The 24,207-nt window shown below is 42.5% G+C and overlaps 2 protein-coding genes across 3 annotated transcripts in view; one reads left to right on the plus strand and one right to left on the minus strand.

Annotated features, from left to right (window-relative positions):
* Positions 1-24,207, plus strand: part of LOC120537906 — a 125,636-nt gene that overhangs the window by 73,244 nt on the left and 28,185 nt on the right. The gene's annotated exons all lie outside the window — the stretch shown is intronic.
* Positions 1-24,207, minus strand: part of znf414 (zinc finger protein 414) — a 63,947-nt gene that overhangs the window by 25,634 nt on the left and 14,106 nt on the right. For both annotated transcript variants that reach the window (XM_039767166.1, XM_039767167.1), the window contains exons 2-5: positions 15,665-15,709; positions 6,720-6,816; positions 4,835-5,030; positions 3,107-3,211 (exon numbers count right to left, since the gene is read on the minus strand). In XM_039767166.1, the coding sequence (XP_039623100.1) occupies positions 3,107-3,211; positions 4,835-4,892 (163 nt within the window). In that variant the 5' untranslated portion in view covers positions 4,893-5,030; positions 6,720-6,816; positions 15,665-15,709. The remainder of the gene's footprint in view (positions 1-3,106; positions 3,212-4,834; positions 5,031-6,719; positions 6,817-15,664; positions 15,710-24,207) is intronic.

A 24,207-nucleotide genomic window follows, 5' to 3' on the forward strand; every position in this document is an offset into this window, starting at 1 on the left:
CCTCTCCAAAGTCTCTGGCATTTACAAAAAATAGCTCCAAAATTGTGTGTGTTTGTGTGCATATACTGTACATACATACATTTTAACAATTCTGCTCAAAAAAATTAAAGGACCCCTTTTTAATGCGAGTAGAGCATCAAGTCAATGAAACTTGTGGGCTGTTGATCTGGTCAGTTAAGTAACAGAAGGGCTTGTTCATCAGTTTCAGCTGCTTTGGTGCACTAGAGGGGGGCAACAATGAGACGACCCCCAAAACAGGAATGAATGGTTTAACAGGTGGAGGGAGGCCACTGACATTTTTCCCTCTTCATCTGTTTTTGTCACTTGTTTTGCATTTGGCTACGGTCAGCGTCACTTCTGGCAGCATGAGGCCATACCTGGACCCTACAGAGGTGGCACAGGTAGTCCAACTTCTCCAGGATGGCACATCAATACCACATGTCATTGCCAGAAGGTCTGCTTTGTCTCCCAGCACAGTCTCAAGGGCATGAAGGAGATTCCAGGAGACTGGGAGGCAGTTACTCTAGGAGAGTTGGACAGGGTCGCTCGTTGAAGGTCCTTAACTCATTAGCAGGACCCACCGCTATCTGCTCCTTTGGGCAAAGAGGAACAGGATGATCACTGCCAGAGCCTACAAAATGAACACCAGCAGGCAGGCCACTGGTGTGAATGTCTCTGATCAAACAATCAGAAACAGGCTTCATGAGGGTGGCCTGAGGGCCGGACATCATCTAGTAGGCACCATGGAGATCGACTGACATTTGCCATAGAATACCAGAATTGGCAGGTCCACCACTGGCATCCTGTGCTTTTCACAGATGAGAGCAGGTTCACCCTGAGCACATGTGACAGAAATGAAAGGGTCGGGAGAAGACATGGAGAACGTTATGCTGCCTGTAACATTGTTCAGCATGACCAGTGTGGTGGAGGGCCAGTGATGGTCTGGGGGGGCATATCCACGGAGGGACACACAGACCACTACAGGCTAGACAACAGCACTTTGACTGCTATTAGGTATTGGGATAAAATCTTTGGACCCATTGTCAGACCCTATGCTGGTTCCTCCTGGTGCACAACAATGTGACGAGAGTATACATATATATATAAAGGAAAACACCTCTGTTTTTAGGATAGTTCGGACATAGCCTGGAGGTATGTTTTGGGTCACTGTGTTGCTGTAGGACAAACCCTTGACCTACTAGATGCTCACCAGAAGGTATTGTGTGGTGCTGCAAAATGCTGTGGTAACCCTTGTGATTCAGAATGCCAGTCACTCTGTGCAAGTCACCAACTCCGCCTCCAGCAAGAGAACCCCAGACTATCTCACTTCCTCCTCCGTGTGCAACAGTTGGCGTCACACACAGAGGAACGATCGCTTCACCAACTTGACGGCACACAAACACCCTAAGTGATGAACCAAACATTTCAAATTTTGATTCACTGGTCCATAAGACTTTCTTCCAGTCTGCAGTAGTCCACAGCTGGTATTTCAAGGCCTTATTTTGTCCTGTAAGGAATGGCTTTCTTACTGCCACTCCTTTGGATTCTGTTGGCCACTACTGTACTCAGTGACACTTTGATTTTTTTTTTGGCAATTTCCCTAAATGTCAGGCCTACACTTCTACCGGTAATAATGCTCTGCCTCAATTCATTTAATGGCCGTTTTCTTTCCATTACCACAGAATACTGTCCAAGTAGTACTTCAGAGGATGTAGTAACACAGTCTGTTCCAACTCTGCTTTAAGACAGACAGAGGGTTTTGAAGTAATCAACAGAGGTTGGGACACCTGTACAAATTGTTTGCTTTAACTTGCAAGGCTTAATTAATTTACTTTAACTGCTGCAGAACATCTGTAGGTTGTAACCTATTAGTTGCTCCCTGAAGAAGGCCCATTTGTAATATTTACATTTTTGCCAACCTGTACTTTGAATTTAAACCACTGACAATTTACTGCTTACCTTTTCAACATTTTAGGTCTTCTTTGCATTTAAACTGATTAATTTTGAAGAAAAACGGAGGCGTTCTAAAACTTTTTGACCAGTAGTGTGTGTATAAATTCTCAGACCATCTTAAACTGATTCTGGGTTGCAGGGACTGGGGCCTATCCAAGCAGCACTGGGTGCAAGAACAGAAACAGTCCTAATAGAGCACCACCCATTACTGGGTCCACTTACAAGAACACCTACATTCACATTCAAAAAAGAAGGACACCTTTAGCTGACATAGAAAAGGGGTCACTCTGACTAAAAACAAATCTATTTCACTGCCTTTAAAACTGATGACTACACTTTCACTTTGTCCCACTTCTATTTCTGATTGAAGTGCCTGATCAACCTTCTCCATTCAGCTCGGCTCTGTGCTTCCTCCCCAGTCAGAACTGTTTCCTTCAGAACTTCTTTTAGTTTATCCATCCTCCTCTGCTTTGGCCTCCTTGATTTCTCTTCCCATGGTCTTCCATTCCCACCCCTCTTTTGCCCACATACTGTAGTCCTCGTCTCTCTCCACTGCATCTCCATATCACTTTCCTGTACTTTGTTACATTTCCCTCCCACTTTTGTTGTCCCTCTGATTGTCTCATTTCTTATTCTGCCCTTTTTCGTAACTCCACACATCCATCTCAACATTCTCATTTCTGTCATATCCAATTTCTTCTCCTGTTCTTCCTTTAAGCTTTCACTGTGTAAGACATATTTATAAGCATAAATATTAAAAGAAAACTGCACTGAATGAAAAAACAGACAATTTTCAATATTGTCTCAGCTCCTCAGTATTGGTCTGACTGCTACTAGCACGCTTGGCAATTGTTGACACAAAATAACAATACAGTACTAAATTTAAATGCATAAATATACATTAGATTTTTCACACTTTACCTTTGCAAATGTAACAACCCATGCAAATATCATACTCTTCCCATTTATTATTCATTCCTTTTTTTAGGTTTATTGCTCACCAGCATTAAGTCTTACAACTTGCTTCTCCATTGTTATAAAGTGGGTTAAACAGAGCCAAACGTCTGACCCAGGAGTTTAGTAGAATATCAAAAATGTCAACCGTTTAAAATGTCACATTTTCAGCTTCAATCGCATGCCACCAAAGACGTACCTGGCAAGGACTGCACGAGGATGTGGCTTTCTGCATGATTCTTCAGTTCCTCCTGGTCCTGGAAGTTTTGTCTGCAGCCAGTGAATGTGCACCTGAATATTCTTCCTATGAAAAAGGAAAGAATCGTGACAGTAAATATCAATAATGCAGGAAAAGTAAACTGTAGAGGAACAATTGAAAGACTGCGTCTCCAGCCTGTCTTTCTATATTTCAAAAAGGTAATGACACCTTACTTATTTTTTCTTGACACTGATACATGTTGACACAGCCACTCACTTTCCTTTTACCTCAGATATCGGAGTTGGGAATGATGTCACACTGCTTTCCAATAAAACATTCACAAAACCAATATGGGCGCGTCCAGGAAAGCCTGTGTCATGTTTGCCCTATCAGAATAAATAGTATTTGATAATAACGCATTACGCCATATTCTGCATATCCAAAAACTGTAGCAACATGTCCACAGGTAGAATTTGGACAGCGCTGTGCGTACGACTCATTTAACGAGACACAAAGAGACAGAAGTGCCAATTGACAGTGTAATACTACAGTTCTCACTAAAGTTTGTGGAATACTTAGTCATTTTGAATCGACGTTATAAAGTTGGACAAACCTGGACTTGACAGAACAGCCCTGAGTTTCCGAGTTGGAGATCAGACTTAAGGGTAGATTCCAGCTGAAAACTCGGACTAGGAACTCAAATATTCTGACTTCCCACTTCAAATGGAATAGTTGCATGACTATTGATAAAGTCTACATTTCAAAAGATGTCAAACTGCATTAACTGAATGCGTATTAGCTTGGTGCAAGGTTTAGGGGCTAAAGGACACGGTCACTTTCTTACAGATTAGTTTGTCATTAGATGTCTGATGAGACTGGCACGTTTCAATACAACATCAAAGGCACACAACTGCTCAGGGTGGACGCTCCCACTCGCTCTCTAGGGCCGTCCACCCTGAGACGTAAAGTCACGACTTGGGGGTTTCAAGCCGCCACTTCTACCTCTGCACTAAAGGAAATCCGCATTAGCTGGCAGCACATGTGGCGGCTTTTCCTATGCAGTGGCTCTCTCTCAGCTGCTCAGACGCCTGCCGCCATTAACATGTTAACAACACACGTCAGTGGTTCAAAGAAACCGAAACACACACAAAACAAAAAGAAAATTAAATAAGAAAAAGCAAACCTTTTCAGTCAATATAATCTCACTCTCACGTGCAGTTTGTGATTTTCAGTCTCTGAATGGCCTTGTTATTTTTTCTTTTTTAACATTGATGATTATCAAGAACGCAATTGTGCAGAATCTCTTCTTTAAATTTATTTTATTTATTTATTTATTTATTTTTTGCTGCAAACAAATTTAAAAATCATTGTGGAAACTGAAGAAACAAACAAAAAACCCAACACTCAACAGCCCTTTAAGCCTTCAGTATGTTGATACCATTATTTTAATCAACAATAACTTCAGCTTCCAATGAAAATTATTTCTCTAAAAAAAAAAAAAAAAATGGAGTCTTCCCAAAAGCTACCAAGGCAAGTATGGTGGAAAGGTCACAAAAAGACTCCTTGTGCTCAATAGCTGACTTTTTAAGAAGCACCAAATTCTGCAGCAGTTTCAATGTAAATTTAAAAAATACACAGGCAGGGCTAACAAAAACCTGAAGCGATTTTAAAACATGACTGTAACCTGACAGTTATGAGTTTATAGCACCAAAGCAAAGGTTCAAATACCTTGCATAACAGCAGTAGGCTGCAACGTTCTCTTTGCACTTGTTGAGAATTCTGACATTTTGATGCCAGCCAGGGCACCAGGCACATGGTAAGAAAATCCAGCAGCCAAAAATGATGTGATGGCTGCTAAAGTTGGCAAGAGCTTCAGTAGAAGACAGGAGAGCCTGGCAGCTTCAAGCGCAGTTCATAAGTGCTCCTAAAACGAAACAATCAGTACATGAATGTCAGTCACATCTGGGAACGAACCCGTGGCTTCTGCAAGATCTGCACAAGGAGTCGGGCTGGTCTCTTCACTCAGTCCGTTCATTCTACTTGTGTAAGGTCGAGCAGTTTGCAATTTTCAAACGTCCCCAAACACAACAGGCACAACATCACTCTGAAACAGGTCAAACGCTGCTTTGGGAAAGTCACCATTTTCATTTCATTACCAACTCATATGAAACATGCCAATCAGATGTCAATTATTACAAGTATTCACGAATGCATATGAACTTTTCCCAGATCATAAAAGCACCATTTTAATAAATGAATAGTTTTACTTTTTACATGTGGATCTGTAGGCAGTAGGGGGGCTTCAGTGATCCACTGACAATGTTCTTCTTGCACATTCTGAGAAACTCCCATCAACCACAAACGTGTTAAGTAGACACAATAGACACTGCTTGAGAATAACGCCTATTGTCACTGTCTCATGGTGAACGAGACAGCAGCATCTCACTCAGCTTCAGAATTTAAAAAGCTGTGGAAAAGCTCTGCCATATTCTGCAGTTGCCGTCATCATTCTCAGCAGCGCCCATACTGGCCATAAAATGGAGTTCCTATGAAGCGTTAACGTGCAGCTAACGAGCACTGAAAGCCTCGACTTTAATGAAAATGTTCAAAACAACAGATTTGTTCAAGTAGTTTTTCAAACACAAAGGGGCTTTTTCGCCAAACCAAACCTTTCCTAGACTTGCTTCATCCACTTCCCCTAAAATAACTGTATAAATTCTTGCTTACTGTAAGAGCCATTTGCTAGTTCTTTAAGTTATATAAATATTAGTGTGTAGTCTATGGAGGTTCTTACAGCCCCCATAAGTTGAATTGAGTTGTTATATTCTAACTAGGGCGCTCCGGTTTCCTCCCACAGTCCAAAGACATGCAGGTTAGGTGGATTGGCGATTCTAAATTGGCCCTAGTGTGTGCTGGGTGTGTTTGTGTGTGTGTCCTGTGGTGGGATGGCACCCTGCCCGGGATTGGTTCCTGCCTTGTGCCCTGTGTTGGCTGGGATTGGCTCCAGCGGACCCCCGTGACCCTGTGTTCGGATTCAGAGGGTTGGAAAATGGATGGATGGATATTCTAACTATTCCTAGGCTCTCTGACAACACATTATACTCGGTTTGTGACCTGCCTTGCCGTGTGTATGGCGCTGAGGGCACGTGGTTTAAAGACAATGTGGTCTATTGAATGTGTAAAGCGTGCAGAAGAAGAAGTAAAGCATCTTTAAGAATAGAAAAAACTAAAGTTTGACAAGAAAAGCTACGACATTTTTTCACATTTTTTGCCTTTTATTCTACGTGTGTAACAACCTTTTTTCTTTATTCTTGTGTGGATTATGTGCTTTGAATTTCACTAAATATTTTAAAACAAACTTTTGGACTGAGAGATTTCACGCGTTTTACCCGTCTGTGCTGTAATCCTGCCTTACACACCCGCAGCTACACATATCATGGCACCAGAGAGTGACAACGTTTTACAAGCTGGTGGACATGTAAGCAAGAAATTTGTCGATTTCACCATCCTATGATTACATAACGATACTACTACTAAAGAACAGCAGGGGTCCAATACTCCTGAGCAGTCCCAGAACTCTTTGCGAAGGGGCATGTTTTTAAGAAACACTTACCACATTCATTCAGGAGCCACAATGTTCAGAACTTCAGGTGTCCTTTAAGCATTTCAGGTTCTGCAGACACCATTTTCACCCTGCATGTAGGGTCCATCTGAAATGAGCATCATGAACATCAGAATTATGAGCAGAAGAATGAAAGCTCAGTTTACTATATTAAAAAAAATGCTAAGGTGTGTGCGTGTGTGTGTCCAGTCCCTCAGAGCAATCTAATTTGGCCAGTTTGGCTTTGGTGACGAGACAAAAGAAGAAAAGCGAGTGATGGACATGTGAGAAGGAGTAAAGGCATATGACACACGGAGAGAGAGTCGCCTCCAAAGACAACAAATATAAAACCGAGGACAGTGGGTGAGAATTCCGCCTCAAAAATAACGAGAGTCTGAGAAACAGGCTTTATGAGAACGTGCTCGAGAGACGGAGCGCCGGTGAAAAGAACTTCAGACACACAAGGATACCGAGGAAAGTCGCCTAAGGTACACAAAGGGCAAGAGAAAGCAAATGTAGCACGGTTAGCAAACAATAATGTCACATTAATGGCCTTCATGCAAATCACATGTGCCTTGTGCAGAAAAAAAGATGAAAATTCTTTTTATGTGAAACATTTCAATCTTAAATATGTGGTCAGCTGTATTTCACGGAGTGTTTCAGGTAACTCTGAGTGTAATCATTTTATAAAAAAGTTACTTAAAAAAAGCTGTTGAGATCTAAGAATGAATTATACAGAGAGATAATATCAGTAATATCAGAGTCAGGTTGGACAGCATGCACTGGTACAGTGCGCTCTCACACCCACCATACAACGAAATGGCTCAGTATCCTGGTTGGCAAGCCCCCAGGGCAGACATGCAGTTCAGTCCCACTCTCCAGAAATGACCCTCTATCTGCCACAGCCAGGTGTTAAGTGGGCATCCCCTTGACCTGGTCCAGCCACTCTGGCCCTCTACAAGGAGGATCCTTTGACCTGATCACCCTCTGGGAATCGCACCACATGGCCGTAGTGCCGTAACTGATGCCTCCTCACAATGCAGGTCATGTGCCTCATTCGGAACTCCATGAGCAACAAACACAAAGTCAGACCAGCAGTAACCAAGGACTCTCCAAAGAGACACAGTGCCAAAGGAGCCCAGTCTTCGTCTCAGGTCACTGGATAGCGTCCATGTCTCACAAACAGGAAGCACCAGGACTCTAAAGACTAAAGCAGAGATGTCAAGAGCACCGCACACCCCTTTCCAGGGACCTCATGACCCCAATGCTCTCCCAATCCATCTACAGTCTTCATAGGAAGAGTCACCAGAGACGAGGAAAGTAAACGAGGTTGACACTCTCGCCACAGACAGACACACTGGTGATGGCTCTGGCAATACACATTTTCACTGGAAAAGACGTAAAGGCAAACTGTGAGGCAACTGACAGCTAAATCTGATATGAATAACTTTTCAAATGTAATGAGCCTATTACATGATAAGTGGGGTTGACAAAAGTACCGAAATATCAGTAAGTACTGATTTTAACATTTCAAATTACTCATTCGTCATGGGGTCAACTCTATGGAGAAGGAGGAGGTTAGGAGCCCACGCTGATACAGCACATTGCCGCACCCACCACATGACAAACCACCTCAGGATCCCAGATTAAGACTCGAGTGCAGCCATGCAACGGGCGACACCTCAGCACCACACTAGTTCAGATGGCATTCAATTTAAATGTCCTTAAGGTTGGCAGTGGCTTTTGATAGTTAAGTCTTATAGGCTATCGACTGTTTCCACTCACTCGGAGGTGTTAATAAGATGGCAACTCCAGTGACGTTGGAGCCTTCACCCCAAAAGCTTAACTGACAAAGAGGGCAGCTGGAGTGGCATCTGGAAATACACCCAAGTCTGTACGCAAAATGTGCTACCACACAATAATACCAACTAGAGGGGCTTACACACCCAATTTAGGCAAACACTTGAAGGACTGACACGCGAGTCAAAACAAAGAATTTCAAGAGGCATCTCATTTCTAAATTACTACAAACTTGTACACGGCTGCATTTCAAGCAGGGATGTAACTTTTTTTTATTTCTACAGGTTAAAAACGTTTTTATAGTCAGCTAAATGTTTAACGTTTCAAGACTGGGGTCTGCAATTATTTTTACCCCCACTTTTATTCTCTGCTGTTCGTTCTGCACTCTTTAGCACTGGAGCTCCGTCGCACCCTCAATTCTGAACCCCTCATTGCAAAGTGTGCTGTTGTAGCGCCTTACTCCTCTGATTTTATTACATACAAGTTTTAATTTTACTCATCCCATTTTCTATATAATGTGAGACGCTATAACTTTTTAGACTGTGTGCTCGTGTTCTTCCAGCGGTGCTTCAGAGTGTCTATTAAGAACGCCAAGGCTCAAACAAAAGTGCACGGTGGCTTCTTGAGAAGAGGAGCAGGTTGACGTGCTGGTCTTTCTAGCACAATATATTTGGAAGTTACAAAGACATCAATAGTCAAATGTCTGCTGTTAGCATTGACGCAAAGCCTTCAAGTGTGTCACTGGTCTGTTTGTGTGCGACTTTCTGAAGGTAATATTAATGTTCTTTTTACTTGTATGTTGATTACTCGCTTGTTTTCATATGTTTAGGTATATTGTTTACAACACATTGCATTACCTATTTAATTAATGACATTTACAATGTCTCATTGTGTTACCGCAATAAAACAACTGGCTCTCATCAATAAAAAAAAAAAAAATAGAGTTGACTGGATTTTAGAAACTTTTTATTGTTTACAGAACTTTACTCTTACCTTTTATAAAAGATTACACAACTTGAAGTATTTGCATTTGGATAAAATTTCTATTATTTGTTTCCAGCACTATAAAGATTTTAATGCGTATACAATATCAATTTATATGAATTGAGTTACATTATATACTATAATGGGTATCAGAAATAATATCACATTTGAGTAGTTTTCTTTGTATCATACTGGGAGTTTGAAATTTGGTATCGATAAAAACAAACTGTTATCAGAAATAGTGAAGAAAGGAGCAAAAAAAAAAAAAAAAATAGATCTAAGCTCCATGTACTTGTGCTCAGAGCCCTTAACGAGAATAAGGGCAGCAAAAAAAAAAAACATAAAAAGACACAGAAATACCAGTTCAACACTCACTGTGCTGCAAATTCATTCAAAGGGTTTATTGTGTTTATTCTTTCTGTGTTTATCAACCAGTGTGCCAAGGCATAGAGTGGTGCGCCTTGAGAGCTGCCCAGGTGTGCAACAGAAACAATAGTGTGATGCACTTGGGTCTGAACCTGAGAGGGACAAGCGCCGCAGCTGAGGCCTGTCTGAGGAGCACACGACTACCCGGCGAAGCTGGCATAAAAGCAGGATTGTGAGCAATATGATGCAGACGTGTCTCCAGGTTGCCAGTGTCCATCGGCCTGGGTTGGTGGTCGCCAGCGAGTCTCACAGGATCAGTGCATAGTAGGCATACAAGTTGCCTATAAGTCAGAGAGTGGTGGGCAAAGAGACGATGCAGCTGGGATATGCCAGCTAAGTGCTCAGCAAGAGCCGTGCCTGCTTTTTTACTGGCTTCTGCGGTAGTCCCGACCCTTTGGACAGTTGAGCATGCGTATCTATACTAATAAAAGGCAAAGCACCGACTGACTGACTCACTGACTCATCACTAATTCTCCAACTTCCCGTGTAGGTAGAAGGCTGAAATTTGGCAGGCTCATTCCTTACAGCTTACTTACAAAAGCTGGGCAGGTTTCATTTTGAAATTCTACGTGTAATGGTCATAACTGGAACCTATTTTTTCGTCCATATACTATAATAGACTTCTGCTCAATGCCCGTGGGAGGCGGATTTACGTAATTTAGTGCCTGCCCATATAAGGCCGTCCGTCAGTGGCAATCCAATAGAAACACTGCTGCTAAATACTCACGGGTGAAGGACTGTGCTTATGCAGAGGAAGATGAGATGGTCAGGGTGGTGTTTGGCACAAACTCAGCGAAACTGCAAGAGAAACTTTTAAGTGCCGGGTCTTTGCTAACATTAAATGCAGCCGTGGGGTGGAAAAAGTCAATGTCACGCTAAAGGAAGACAGTGTAAAAAACCTGTGCATGCAGTGTGTCGCGTCTCAGATAGAGAGGAAGACGAGCTGTTTACTGATGCAGTAAGAAACAACCACATGCCGTGGCCAATGGTAGTGGCTTCGCCTCTAGCGCCAACGTCTGAGGTTCAATTCCCGAGAGGGGATGTACTAAGTATGTACGCGCGCTTCCCGATTTATTTTACCCTCACGTCCCCTTGGTTTGAGACGTATGAAAAAATATGCGGTTAACGCAGAAAGACAGATCACCAATTGAAGCTTTATGAATAATGGATACTTTATTGGCCATCAATGATTGTTTTGGTAAAGCCATACTCAGTGTATTCATTAGATGAACGGTAAAAAAGTAAGAGTGAGGGGAGGATGACTTATTGAGGCACGCAGGCAAAACCACAATAGCACGCGGGCTCGATGTACTGTAGTGAGCGTTAACTCGATCTGTATTGCGCAATCACATTTGAAAAAATATATCTTTTCAAGTTCTATTTAGTCGACACAAATATCTTTGGTTGGAATGTAAGGCGAATTTACTCTTTACATTTGTATGGTGAAGAAAAATTTATGCAATGATGCCTACATTTAACTTACATTCCTACCAAAGATATTTCTGTCGACTAAATAAAAATTCCTTCTATTTAAAATTTAAATAGAACTTGAACAGATACGATAGTTCATAATATCCAGGCAGACTTGCACATGAGAGCGGGAGTCATCCGTTTTAACAAACAGCGTATTGCACTGATACGAAATAGCCTGCCATTTAATTATTTAGGAATGGATAAATAAATTCAGATTTTGTACAAATAATGTTTTTCATTTTTCTTCCTTGATGATTTCTGGCACCCCCAGCAACAGTTGCTCACAGTACCGCCGCTCTCTATACGCAGAGTACGCAGTCGGCGTAGGGCACCAACCCCCAGGGGGGCACCATCCCAGCTGCTCAAAAAAATCGTTTTTATATTTTATAATAATAAATTAATATTAATAATATACATATACAAACAAACAAAAATATAAACGTATATATTGCATTTTACGGTGAACACAGAGTAGGCTAAGCACACGTGATGACGCGCGCGGCACGCCCTCACCTCTGTTACGGCTGCCTATTTGGCCATAAATGATAATAATTGAACAATATGCCTGGTCCTGGAAAGAGACATCAACAGTCCGGCGCCGAGAAACGAAAGAAAAAAAAAGCCCAAGATGAAGCCCGTGCATCACTTTCAGGTAAGTTCATAATCCTGTGAAACTTTATTTTATTCTGTCGACGTTAATAATGTGTTTTAATGTCAGTAATAATTTCACCATTAACGCATCTTTCTTAATATGAATACAAGCAGATCTAAATAAACAAAATGACTTAAAATGCATTATATTAAAACACAGAGGCAATTATGATTATTGATTAATAATGACCATATAGTGTCATTAAGTAGGTGTTTTTTTTATTATTTTATTTTTACTTCCGTAATATTTGGGGGAGGGGTCACAAAAGTAAATTTCTGCTTAGGGCACCCATGGCCCTGGTTGCTCGCACCCCAAAGAGTGTATGTATATATATGTTTATATATGTGTGTGTATGTATATGTGCTATATGTGCAGTATGTATGTATATGTAGAGATATATATATATATATATATATATATATATATATATATATATATATATATATATATATATATGTGGATATGTGGATGTATGTGTATATATGTATATATATATATATACAGTATATATATATATATATATATATGTTTATATGTGTGTGTGTGTATATATATGTGTATATGTATAGATATGTATATATATATGTTTGTGTGTGTGTGTAAATATATATGACAGCAACACTCATCACTCACAACAGTCACAAAACAATTACATTGACAATCATGTTACGTTATTTTCAAAATGTTTCCTTTTCTTTTTCATTACTTCTTTAACACACTACTTCTCCACTGCGAAGCGCAGGTATTTTGCTAGTCTTATATATAAACGTCTACGTATGGAAGTGTGTGTGTGCCTGCCCAGGCTGGAAGTGAGAGGTGGAGTCGGGCTAAGGGCTCCACCTCTGAGGATACACAAGCGAGGCCAGCATGTTGACAAAATGAAACATCCGCCTTTACAGAAGCGTGGCGAGCACATCAGCAAAACGGCATACCTTTTCATTTTCCTCCCGCCGTTAATACACAAGCATGGTGGCAAAATGAATCCTCCTAGGAGAGAGACGCCCAGAGTAGTTCCTTTCAATCACCTTGTAGCAGTGCTACATGATTAAAGTCGTCATAAATGTATTTTGTAGCATTGTCGTGTTGTCCTGTTGGTCTGTGTGTCTATGTAAATATGCTCCCCTGGAAACTAAAGGGGGAGGATGACACTGTGGAACTGTAGCCCCTCATGATAATTGATTCGCTATTTAAATGGAAGGACAGAAAGAAAAAAACAAACATCCCGTTCTACTAGACCGCCATTTTGCTACAGAGACAGAAGAAAGCACCGATCCAAATCATTCACCCCTTTGTCTACCTGCCGCTTTCAGCGCCTGACACAACATCTTTGCACCACAAAACCCCAGGGTTCTGGATCACGCCACGGACCGAAGATCAGCACGGTGAGGCTGTTTCTTGTTGTTTCGGGAGAGGAGTGAGCCCTCATTTTCATTCGTGTAATTTCCGTAGGACAATTTTTCCAGCTGAATGAGGTTCACAAACGTTCTCCATTTTCTGTTAAATCTTCTGGACTTTAATGTGCGTTTCGTGCTCTCTGTGTGTCTTACGGAGTTCGTGTTCAGTGTGGGGTCGAGGGAGGGTTTGTATTGGATGTTAACTTTGTGCTGCACTTTTTCTTTTTATTATTACTTTCCGCCGGACATTTATGGAGTTGAATGTTATGTCAGGGTTGGTTGGGGTGTGATATACAGTAGCTCACAAAAGTGAGTAGACCCCTCCAATTTTTCTAAATATTTTATTATATCTTTTCATGGGACAACACTGAAGATAAGACACTTTGATCCAATGTCAAGCAGTCCGTATACAGCTTATATCACAGTGTCAATCTGCTGTCCCCTCAAAATAACTCAACACACAGCCATTAATGTCTAAACCGCTGGCAACAAAAGTGAGTACACTCCTAAGTGAGAAATGCCCAAATTGTGCCCAAAGTGTCCATATTTTGTCTGGCTGCCCACCATTATTTTCCAGCACTGCCTTAACTCTCTTGGGCGTGGAGTTCACACGAGTTTCACAGGCTGCCACTGGAATCCTCTTCCACTCCTCCATGACGACATCACAGAGCTGGTGGATGTTAAGAGACCTTGTGCTCCTCCATCTTCCCCACAGTTTCTCAACAGGGTTTAGATCTGGAGACCTGCTTGGCCAGTCCAGCACCTTTACCCTCAGTGGTCATCTTGAGGTGTGTTTGGGGTCATTATGTTCAGTTTCCGAAGGGGGGGATCACGCTGTGCTTCAATGTGTCACAGTACATGCTGGCATTCATGGTTCCCTCAGTGAACTGTAGCGCTCCAGTGCCAGCAGCACTCATGCAGCCTCAAACCATGACACTCCCACCTCCATGCTTGACTGTAAGTAAGACACACTTGTCTTTGTGCTCCTCACTTGGTTGCCGCCACACACGCTTGACACGATCAGAACCAAATAAGTTAATCTTGGTCTCATCAGTTCCAGTAATCCATGTCCTTAGTCTGCTTGTCTTTCTTGAGCATCATCTTTAGAAGAGGCTTCCTTCTGGGACGACAGCCATGCAGACCAGTTTGATACCGTGTGCGGCGGGCGTATGGTCTGACCACTGACAGGCTGACCTCCCCACCCCTTCAACCTCTGCAACAGTGCTGGCAGCACTCATACGTTTATTTTCAAAAGACAACCTCTGGATGTGACGCCAAGCATGTGCACTCAACTTCTTTGGTTTCACCGTGGCGAGGCCTGTTCAGAGGGGAACCTGTCCTGTTAAACCACTGTATGGTCTTGGCCACCGTGCTGCAGCTCAGTTTCAGGGTGTTGGCCATCTTTATGTTGAGCAACAGTTCTTTTTTTTCAGATCCTCAGAGAGTTCTTTGCCATGAGGTGCCATGTTGAACTTTCTGTGACCAGTATGAGAGAGTGTGAGAGCGATGACACCAAAATTAACACACCTGAGACCTTTTAACAAGTCACATGACACCGGGGAAGGGAAAATGGCTAATTGGGCTCATTTTGGACATTTTTCACTTAGGGGTGGACTCACTTTTGTTGCCAGCGGTTTAGACATTAATGGCTGTGTGTTGAATTATTTTGAGGGGACAGCAGATTGACACTGTTATTATACAAGCTGTACACGAGCAACTTGACATTGGGTCAAAGTGTCAGATCTGCAGTGATGTCCTATGAAGAGATGTGAGAAAATGTGAGGGGTCTACTCACTTTTGTGAGATACTGTATATATACTGTTCAGGGTTTGTTCATTTTTTTATTATCATTATTAATGTATACTCACTTTATTAATTTGCATATGGTTTGTTGTTTGGCTTATTTTTGATCGTCGATTGGGGGACGTTTATGTGGAAGAAGTACGGCTTGTCGGGTCTGACATCCTCAACTTGCCAGGCCACAAGTCTTGCTGGGGCAGCTGCCGGCTTTGGAGAGCGATTCGCCCGTTACTGTACAACCTGACATCTCTACATTTCAATTTTTTTTTCTGACGATTCTGACGAGTTTCTAGGACCTCAGGCTTACACAGCTAGTACCATATAATGGGTATGTGGTGTGCCTTGGGATGTTTGTGGTTACAAAACTGTGCCAGCACAAAAAAAAAAAAAGGTTAGGAAACAATGCTGTAGAGGAAAGTTTTACTTACCAACTTTACCCGCTGCTTTGGAATTTGGATTTGCGATTCCTCTTTCTGTAAGAGATGAAATAAGAGAGGCGCAAATCAACAATGGGAATCGAGTTTAAAAATGTATGCTTGGTGCATTAGTCAAGTACATTCAGGGACTCTGTGGACTGTTTTGAGAGGTACAGCATTTGAAATTTTTCTTTACTAACTTTATCATTGACACAGAGATATCAAATGTCGTCCTTTTCCATTTTTTGTAGCCATGAGTCACATTCAAGAGCAGCTGTGATATCACCTTGATTTTTGCTTCTGTACCAATTTAACAAGTTCGGCATCCATTTGGATTGCAACAACAAGCACCCCCATACAGTTTTCTTGCCAGCCGCACCAACACGGTTCACCCTTCTCTGTTTCTATACGTGACGAAAGGAGGACTTGTAAATGAGTTCATGTCCTAAAGGCCTCCTATCAAGATTATACTTCAGGGCATATTTTAAAAACTGTAGTGACAAACTAGCCGACATCTTTATTACTTCATGGGGAGACTTCCCTCTTACTTCCAAAGGATGACAATTATTATACTAATTACACAAAAATTGTACGGTCTAAGTAACCACAGACCGGTGGCACCAACTCCAGTCATGATGAGGTACTTAGACATGAATACATAGAATATTCCAGATAGTCTGGACCACCGCCATATCCCTTACACTTTATACCATCCTCACATGTTTGTTTTATTCCGATAACCATTTTCTTTATCCAAACGTTCACGCCTGAGTCCTATTTATAGACTACAGCTCATCGTTTAATAATGATGTAACCAGAGAAGCGGTCCACCAAGCACCTCCGTTTTGGATTTGAGGCTGTCCTCAGACACTGAATTTTGGACTTCCTAACCAAGAGACCTCGGCATGTGCTGATGGGTGGCATCACAATCTCCATGCTGGGCCTCAACACGGGGACTCAACAGGGTAAGGTGCTGAGCCCCCTTATTTACTCCTTCATCGACCCAATTGTGTGGGACCAGACTCGGCTCCAACCACATCAGTAAAGCTGGTGATGACTCCACCATCACAGGCATAGTCACCATCAATGATGGTATGGCTTAGACAGAAGACCACAGTGGTGCCAGGTCAGCAAACCCAAGGAGCTGGTCATAGATGTCAGAAAGCAGAAGGCAGACGACACTGAAATCTACATCAGAGGGGAACCTATTGAAAGAGTGAGCAGATTCACATTTACTGGAGTGCCCATCACTGATAAAGTGAAATCCTCATTAGCACCTCTGCTCCCTTAGGCGTCTATCCAAGGGTGGCCTCCATTTCTCCTTCTGTTTTCACAGACTTCTAAATGTGCCCGGAGGGTTGGGGTTAGGGGGTCCATCTTCACTGGCAGAGTAACATCCTGGTCCAGCACCTGCTCAAGCTCAACAGCGTAGAGGGTGGTGTAGGACAAAGTTGGCTATGCCCATTTGGCACACCAGGCCTGTTCAGAAAGCAGATTTAACAGGGGTGTACAAAACCCCCACTAGCACTCCAAACTAGGTGACTGGACTGCAGCTTGTACTGGGATCTGCCTGGACTTCATCCGATAACAAAGGTGTAAATCAGAGATGATTCAACATCTCCAGTATCTAGAGGCCCCTCTACAGACCTCTTGAGACACAAAATGGACCCAAGCAAGAACAAAGACGCAAAGTTCAAGCGATGACAACTAGAATGGACAGAAGAACCCACCTATTAGAAGATAACCGATTTTGTAACTGGAAGCTGTACATGTTGATCAAACTCACCATTACATTATAGGTAGACCCCTTTTGCTAGGAGGACTGTTACACTTGATGACTTGACATTGAATTCCTGCATGTACGTGCGAGTAGCGTAGAGTAAGCAACGTCTAGAATGGCATCGACATTGGGCGAGACAGTGAAGCGAATGTGCAAAGCAAGATACTCTGTGCATATTACCGCTGAATAGGACTCTGACTTCTCAAACTCCAATTCGGATGTAACTGATCTGGAGATTGAAAGTCAAAGTCCAGTACCTGCGTCAACTGGTCGGTCCCCAGATGATCACGCAGCAACGTTTACCTGGGAAGACTACAACAGACACTCACTGAAATCTGATTTTGATGCAAACAATCTGGAAATTGAAAACGAAAGACAGCTACCTGCATTAGGCGATCGTAGTGCTTGTGAAGCTGACGCGCCTATGGCAACAATCGTCCTGGGAGGACTACAAAGACTTTGATCTGTGGGTGGCAAGTTGGCTACTGGACTACAAACCAGTATGGCGTGCCAGCGGACACCACAGATTATCAGCCACTCAACTACTTGAAATCGCCTTTCAGGTTGAGTGATGACACACACAGGTATGTAATGAGAGCGTTACTAGTATGTGTATTTACGTGGGCCGTAAACCGGAGTGAAGTCTGTTATAAATAAGTATTTGATGTTATGTGTGAAACCATTGCTTTGTGTGCTTTTTAGAAAACTGAAAAATATTCAGCCCTGGGACAAAATTAATAAAAAAATAATTAGCCTTAAAAGAATGAATCCAATCAGAAGAAGGTTCAACCTTCCTTTAAACTCACATGCATCACATCTCTGAAAGCAGAAAAATCACCTCTCACTCTGAGATATTCATTGAACTCCCTGGGGATTCTCTCCAGGAGGAGGAGGAGGAGGAGGAGGAGGAGGAGGAACTCTCCAGAATGACTGAAGTCACCCGAATCTGATCTCTGAACCAAACAGCTACGAGCCTCTTAATGGAGAGCCGATGTCGCCAACGTCTTATCTTTGCGGACTAGAAGCTGAGAGCCAGTCTGTCAAGCCAAAGCCGTGTGCCAGTAGTCTGATGAGGCTGAGAAGTCACCTCTTGGAGAAGGGCACTTCAGGATCTAAACTCCGAGGCCAGAATGAGTGAGGCTTTTCAATATGAAGGGGCAAAAGACAGCAGAAGACAACATGAGGAAGCAGCAGCACAGCACTGAGAAGGATCACGTAGCAAAGAGAAAGCATGAAGAATCTTCCCCTTGAACCCGGAGCAACAACTCCACACAACACTGGACACCATCCATAAAGACTTGGTATCATAAAACTATCTGTGCCAAGTGTGAGGGATTGCCGGTCGTGTATCCCGGCCAACACCCCCAAACCGCCAGATGGAGCCATCCCTGCAAAATGGAAAAGCCCCGAATTCCAGCATGGCATCATTGAAATTGGAGTCTTTCGTCACAGCCTTGCTGGATACCATGGGGGCCACCGGAGGACGATGCAGGGAGGCCCAGGGACTTATACTTTCCTTATAGCCCGGAAGTAACTCACAATTACGGAAACGGAAGAAATGATATACTTCCTGGCTGGAGAAAAGAGGAGTTGTGATCTGACCCGGAAGTGCTAGGAATCACATGGACTGGGGAAATCATAAGCACTTCCGGGTCAAAGACTTTAAAAGGACTCTGGGAAATCTCAGCAGTGAGCGGAGTTGGGAGGCAGGGTGGCTAAGCGTCTGGGAGACTGGAGGATTTGTTGATTGGTATTGAGTATAGTGGAGTGGTGGTGCTTTGTGCACTTTATTATTATAATAAATATTCATCTTTGGACTTTTACCTGGTGTCTGACCTGTGGTCTGAGGGTTCAAGGGGTCAAGAAAGCCCTAAACTGTCACACAAGATAAAGCAGAACTCTAACAGTAAAGAGCCAGCCTGTACGTTACTGGTTTGCCTGTCTAGAGTGTCTGCGTCCAGTCAGTCACCATTGTCCTATAATCCTTGAGTTTATCAATAAACTGAATTATTCTGCTTCTAATAACGAGTGGGCCTCAGCGACACTGACTCGAGTCTAAAGGCCAGAGACCCCTTCCTACAAGGGAGCACGGGAAGGTAAATATAGTAGGACCCTTACCAAATTATTGGATTAATCCGACATTATTATGACATCCGCCAGGGTGGCCACCTTATTAATTATTAGTCATCAAAATTCCTACAACGGTGAAGATGGAACAGAACATTAGCAGCAACCAATTAAGCTGTCTGGTATTCAGGACAACACGACACCCACTGTGTTTGCAACGGGACAATTAAAGAGCTCAGCCGTCCTGCACAGTCGCTTTTGTCACTCCTCCATTCAGGGCCACTGGCACTCACAGCAGTGGGTTCAGCGACAGTTTCTACCCACCGGTGCTAAGGCTGCCAGACAGTCAATCAGAAGAATTCAAAGATTGTATATGTGAGACAAGCTACGGCTGCTTTTTATTTATGCATTGATTTCTTGGTATTGTACTTCGTAAAAGAAAGAGTTTTATTGGACTGACATGTCAATAAATGCGACTTATTCATAGCATGTAAAATATTATTAATAGTATTTATAGAGTGCAGAAAATGTATTTTTTAATAGCATTTCACAATTTCATGCGGATAAAAAGACTTGTGGTTGCTACAATTGCATTCACAGACTCCACATTCTAATTGGTATAAAATTTATGATAACTGATGAGCTGTCACTGTAGTTCATTTTTTTAATAAATACTAGCAAACAGTTCTAATCTAGGTTGACATCAGGCAGCACGAGCGTCTGTTGCGATGGCGAGGCCCTGGCTGCATGCAGGACTCCATTGCCGCTTCCATAACTCGTATCGGGGATTTCTTTTGACATCAATAACGGCGATCAGTTGTGCAAAAGTGGAAAATATACAAGGGGAAATACAGAAACTCTCTCTAAGGTAAATTTGAAAAAGTAAATTAATTAGTGTCTTAATTCACATTAAATGCTTAAGACCCCATTTTTTGAAAGTTTACAAATGATTTTGTCACGGCCGACTCGCTCTCCTAAACCGGCAGCTACACCACCAAGACCCGTGGCCTGGCAAGTTGAGGACGTTTGACCTGACAAGCCGTATTTCTTCCATATAAACTTCGCCCAATCGACAATCAAAAATAAACCAAAAAACAAACAGTATGTAAAATAATAAAGTAAGTATATATTGATAAAAAAGAAATGAACAAACTCCAAACAGTATTCGTATATATCACACCCCAACCAATCCCGGCATAACATTCAACCCCAAAAATGTCCAGCGGAAACTAATAATAAAAAGAAAAAGTGCCGCACAAAGTTAACATCCAATACAAACCCTCCCTCGACCCCACACTGAACACGAACTCCGTAAGACACACAGAGAGCACGAAACGCACATTAAAGTCCAGAAGATTTAACAGAAAATGGACAACGTTTGTGAACCTCATTCAGCTGGAAAAATTGTCCTACGGAAATTACACGAATGAAAATGAGGGCTCACTCCTCTCCCGAAACAACAAGAAACAGCCTCACCGTGCTGATCCTCAGTCCGTGGCGTGATCCAGAACCCCGGGGTTTTGCGGTGCAAAGATGTTGCTGTCGGGCGCTGAAAGCGGCAGGTAGACAAAGGGGTGAATGATTTGGATCGGTGCTTTCTTCTGTCTCTGTAGCAAAATGGCGGTCTAGTAGAACGGGATGTTCTTTTTTCTTTCTGTCCTTCCGTTTAAATAGCGAATGATCGGATGCAGGTGATGGGATTGACAGGACCAATTATCATGAGGGGCTACGGTTCCACAGTGTCACCCCCCCCCCTTTAGTTTCCAGGGGAGCATATTTACATAGACACACAGACCAACAGGACAGCACGACGAAAGACGGGACTCAGCACAAAATACATTTATGAGGACATTTATTGAGGTGCCACAGCCCACCTGCCAAGTTGTTTGCCTGCCTATGGTAAAGTCATCCCTGATGGAGGATCACAGGAATCATGGGAAAGAGGGGTCCTTTCATCGGAGCAACGTTTCAGCCGTGGCATGGCCAAATGGAGAGGCAGCTGATGGATGAGGTCTCCAGGACTCTAAAAATATCCAAACCTAATTTTGTCATATCATCTACTGTTAAGCCGTACTTCTAAAATTTTTATTATTATGCTGTATTAAGGAATTGTTCTGTTCTGTGTATTGTATTTCTTTTTTTATTTCAAACGAGTACAGAGTGCGCTCTATTTGAGTTAACTGAGCGATAGCTTATGGCTGTTGCAAACACCAGGGGATTATTCCTGCTAGATTCAACAGGCCAGGCTTATTCAGGCCTAATTCAGGTTCCACTAAAAAATAATTGCGGCCACACCTGGCGACTGAGGCAGCTGAGCATCACCTCGTGGCATGCAGGGCACCATCTGGCTATTAAAAGATTTGCACAATGAAGGGTTGATTTTTTTGAATTTGCTGGTAAATAAAACTATAAAATACATTTATCCTTAACAAAGTGACAAAGGCTAATGTTCTTCAAGCCTCCCAAACGTTACTGGTGCCGCACACTGCACTCCTGTTTGAGTAATGGCACCTGTAGGCTCATTAGAAGCCCGCCATCCAATTCCTGGCAATACACATACAGGCCGGTCCTTGTTAAAGGACACCCTCCCGTCATCCTGACCCACAGCGGGAGTGAGGTTTGACCCTGGGGGCCTTCCAACAGGGGCTGAACTGCGGCTTTATTTTTGGACACACAGTGCAATGCTGGGACAGCGTAGCTACTAGCTAAACAAACGGGCTTGATGGCCTCCTCTCCTTTGTCAAATTTCTGATGTTGTTATGCATTTTGACATATAAATCAGGACGTGGATTCCATTTGTGGCAGAGGAGCATAACAACAGGCTATCAGCAATTAGGAGGATTTTAGAGTGATATGATCATCGTGGGCAGCCCAATTTACTTTACCACGCACACGTACCCAGCTTTTTCACTTAACAGTTTCTCGTCATTAACTGAACAATAAATACAGATTAAAACCAATACTAAAAAAATAAAATAGTCTTAAATGATTGTGAAATGAAATTGTGAATACCAAGACAATTCAAAGTATTGCTGATGTTATCACAGCACACATTTCAAACCAAGTTTGTCAGGAAAATCACTTTGTCAAGTGTGTGACGTGCTGTTCGGAGATGACGTCAGCATATGGAGTAGGCATCAGCTGGCTATTAAAGGACAGGCTCAATATATACAGAGTGAGCCACAATGAAGTGCCACATTTCTCAAGGTCATTGAGTGAGGTAGTGGGTTGGGGTGGGTGGTGGTGGTCCTTTAATTCTAATCCTAATTCTTGATAAATTCCAGTCAGGTTTTAGAACAAATCACAGCACAGAAACGGCACTCGTTAAAGTAGTAAATGACTTGCGGGTAAATACAGACAGAGGCCATTTATCTGTTCTCATCCTCTTAGATCTGAGTGCTGCATTTGACACCATTGATCACAATATTCTTAGAAATCGCCTTAGTCAATGGGTGGGCCTCTCTGGCAGGGTCTTAAATTGGTTTGAATCCTACCTGACAGGGAGAAAATTCTTTGTGAGTTGTGGGAATTACAACTCAAAGACCCCTGATATCCTATATGGTGGTCCACAAGGCTCTATCCTGGTCCGCTGCTCTTCTCAATCTACATGCTTCCGTGAGGTCAGATTATCTCAGGTTACAACGTGAGCTACCACAGCTATGCTGACGACACACAGCTGTACTTATCAATAGCACCTGATGACCCCGACTCTCTTGATTCACTAACACAATGTCTGACTTGTACAGTAATCCCTCCTCGATCGCAGGGGTTGCGTTCCAGACCCCCCCATGATAGGTGAAAATCCGCAAAGTAGAAACCATATGTTTGTATGGTTATTTTTATATATTTTAAGCCCTTAGAAACTCTCCCACACTGTTAACATTATTAGAGCCCTCTAGACATGAAATAACATCCTTTAGTCAAAAGTTTAAACTGGAGCACACTTCAAAGGAATGCGTGTCAGGAGCAGAGAATGTCAGAGAGAGAGCGAGAGAGTGCGCCCGAGAAAAGCAAACAATCAAAAAACCAATACGTTCTTTTGGGCTTCTAAGTATGCTGAAGCGTCGTGATAAAGCGGCATTTTTTAGAGGAGTGTCCGCATCCTCTCGGCAAATGGCCTCTGTGCAAACAGCCCCTCTGCTCACACCCCTTCTGTCAGGCAGAGAGAGTGAGAGAGACAGAGAAAAGCAAACAATCAAGCACCGCGCGGGAAGCATATCGTATATCATTGAGGGGTTTTAGTTAATATGTAATACGTGCTCTGATTGGGTAGCTTTTAAGCCATCTGCCAATAGCGTCCCTTGTATGAAATCAACTGGGCAAACAAACTGAGGAAGCATGTACCATAAATTAAAAGACCCATTGTCCACAGAAATCCATGAACCAGCGAAAAATCTGTGATATATATTTAGATGTGCTGACATTTAAAATCCGCGATGGAGTGAAGCCACAAAAGTCGAAGCGCGATATAGCGAGGGATCACTGTACTTCTGAATGGATGAATAGTAACTTTCTCAAGCTAAATAAAGAGAAAACTTAAATTTTAGTGATTGGCAATAATGGATAAAATGAGGCTATTAGAAATAAACTGGATACATTAGGATTAAAAGTCAAGACGGAGGTAAAAAACTTAGGGGTGATTGTTGACTGTAATCTGAATTTTAAATCACATATTCATCAGATCACTAGGACAGCATTTTTTCACTTA

This window comes from Polypterus senegalus, chromosome 10, assembly GCF_016835505.1.
Source record: "Polypterus senegalus isolate Bchr_013 chromosome 10, ASM1683550v1, whole genome shotgun sequence".
NCBI lineage: Eukaryota > Metazoa > Chordata > Cladistia > Polypteriformes > Polypteridae > Polypterus > Polypterus senegalus.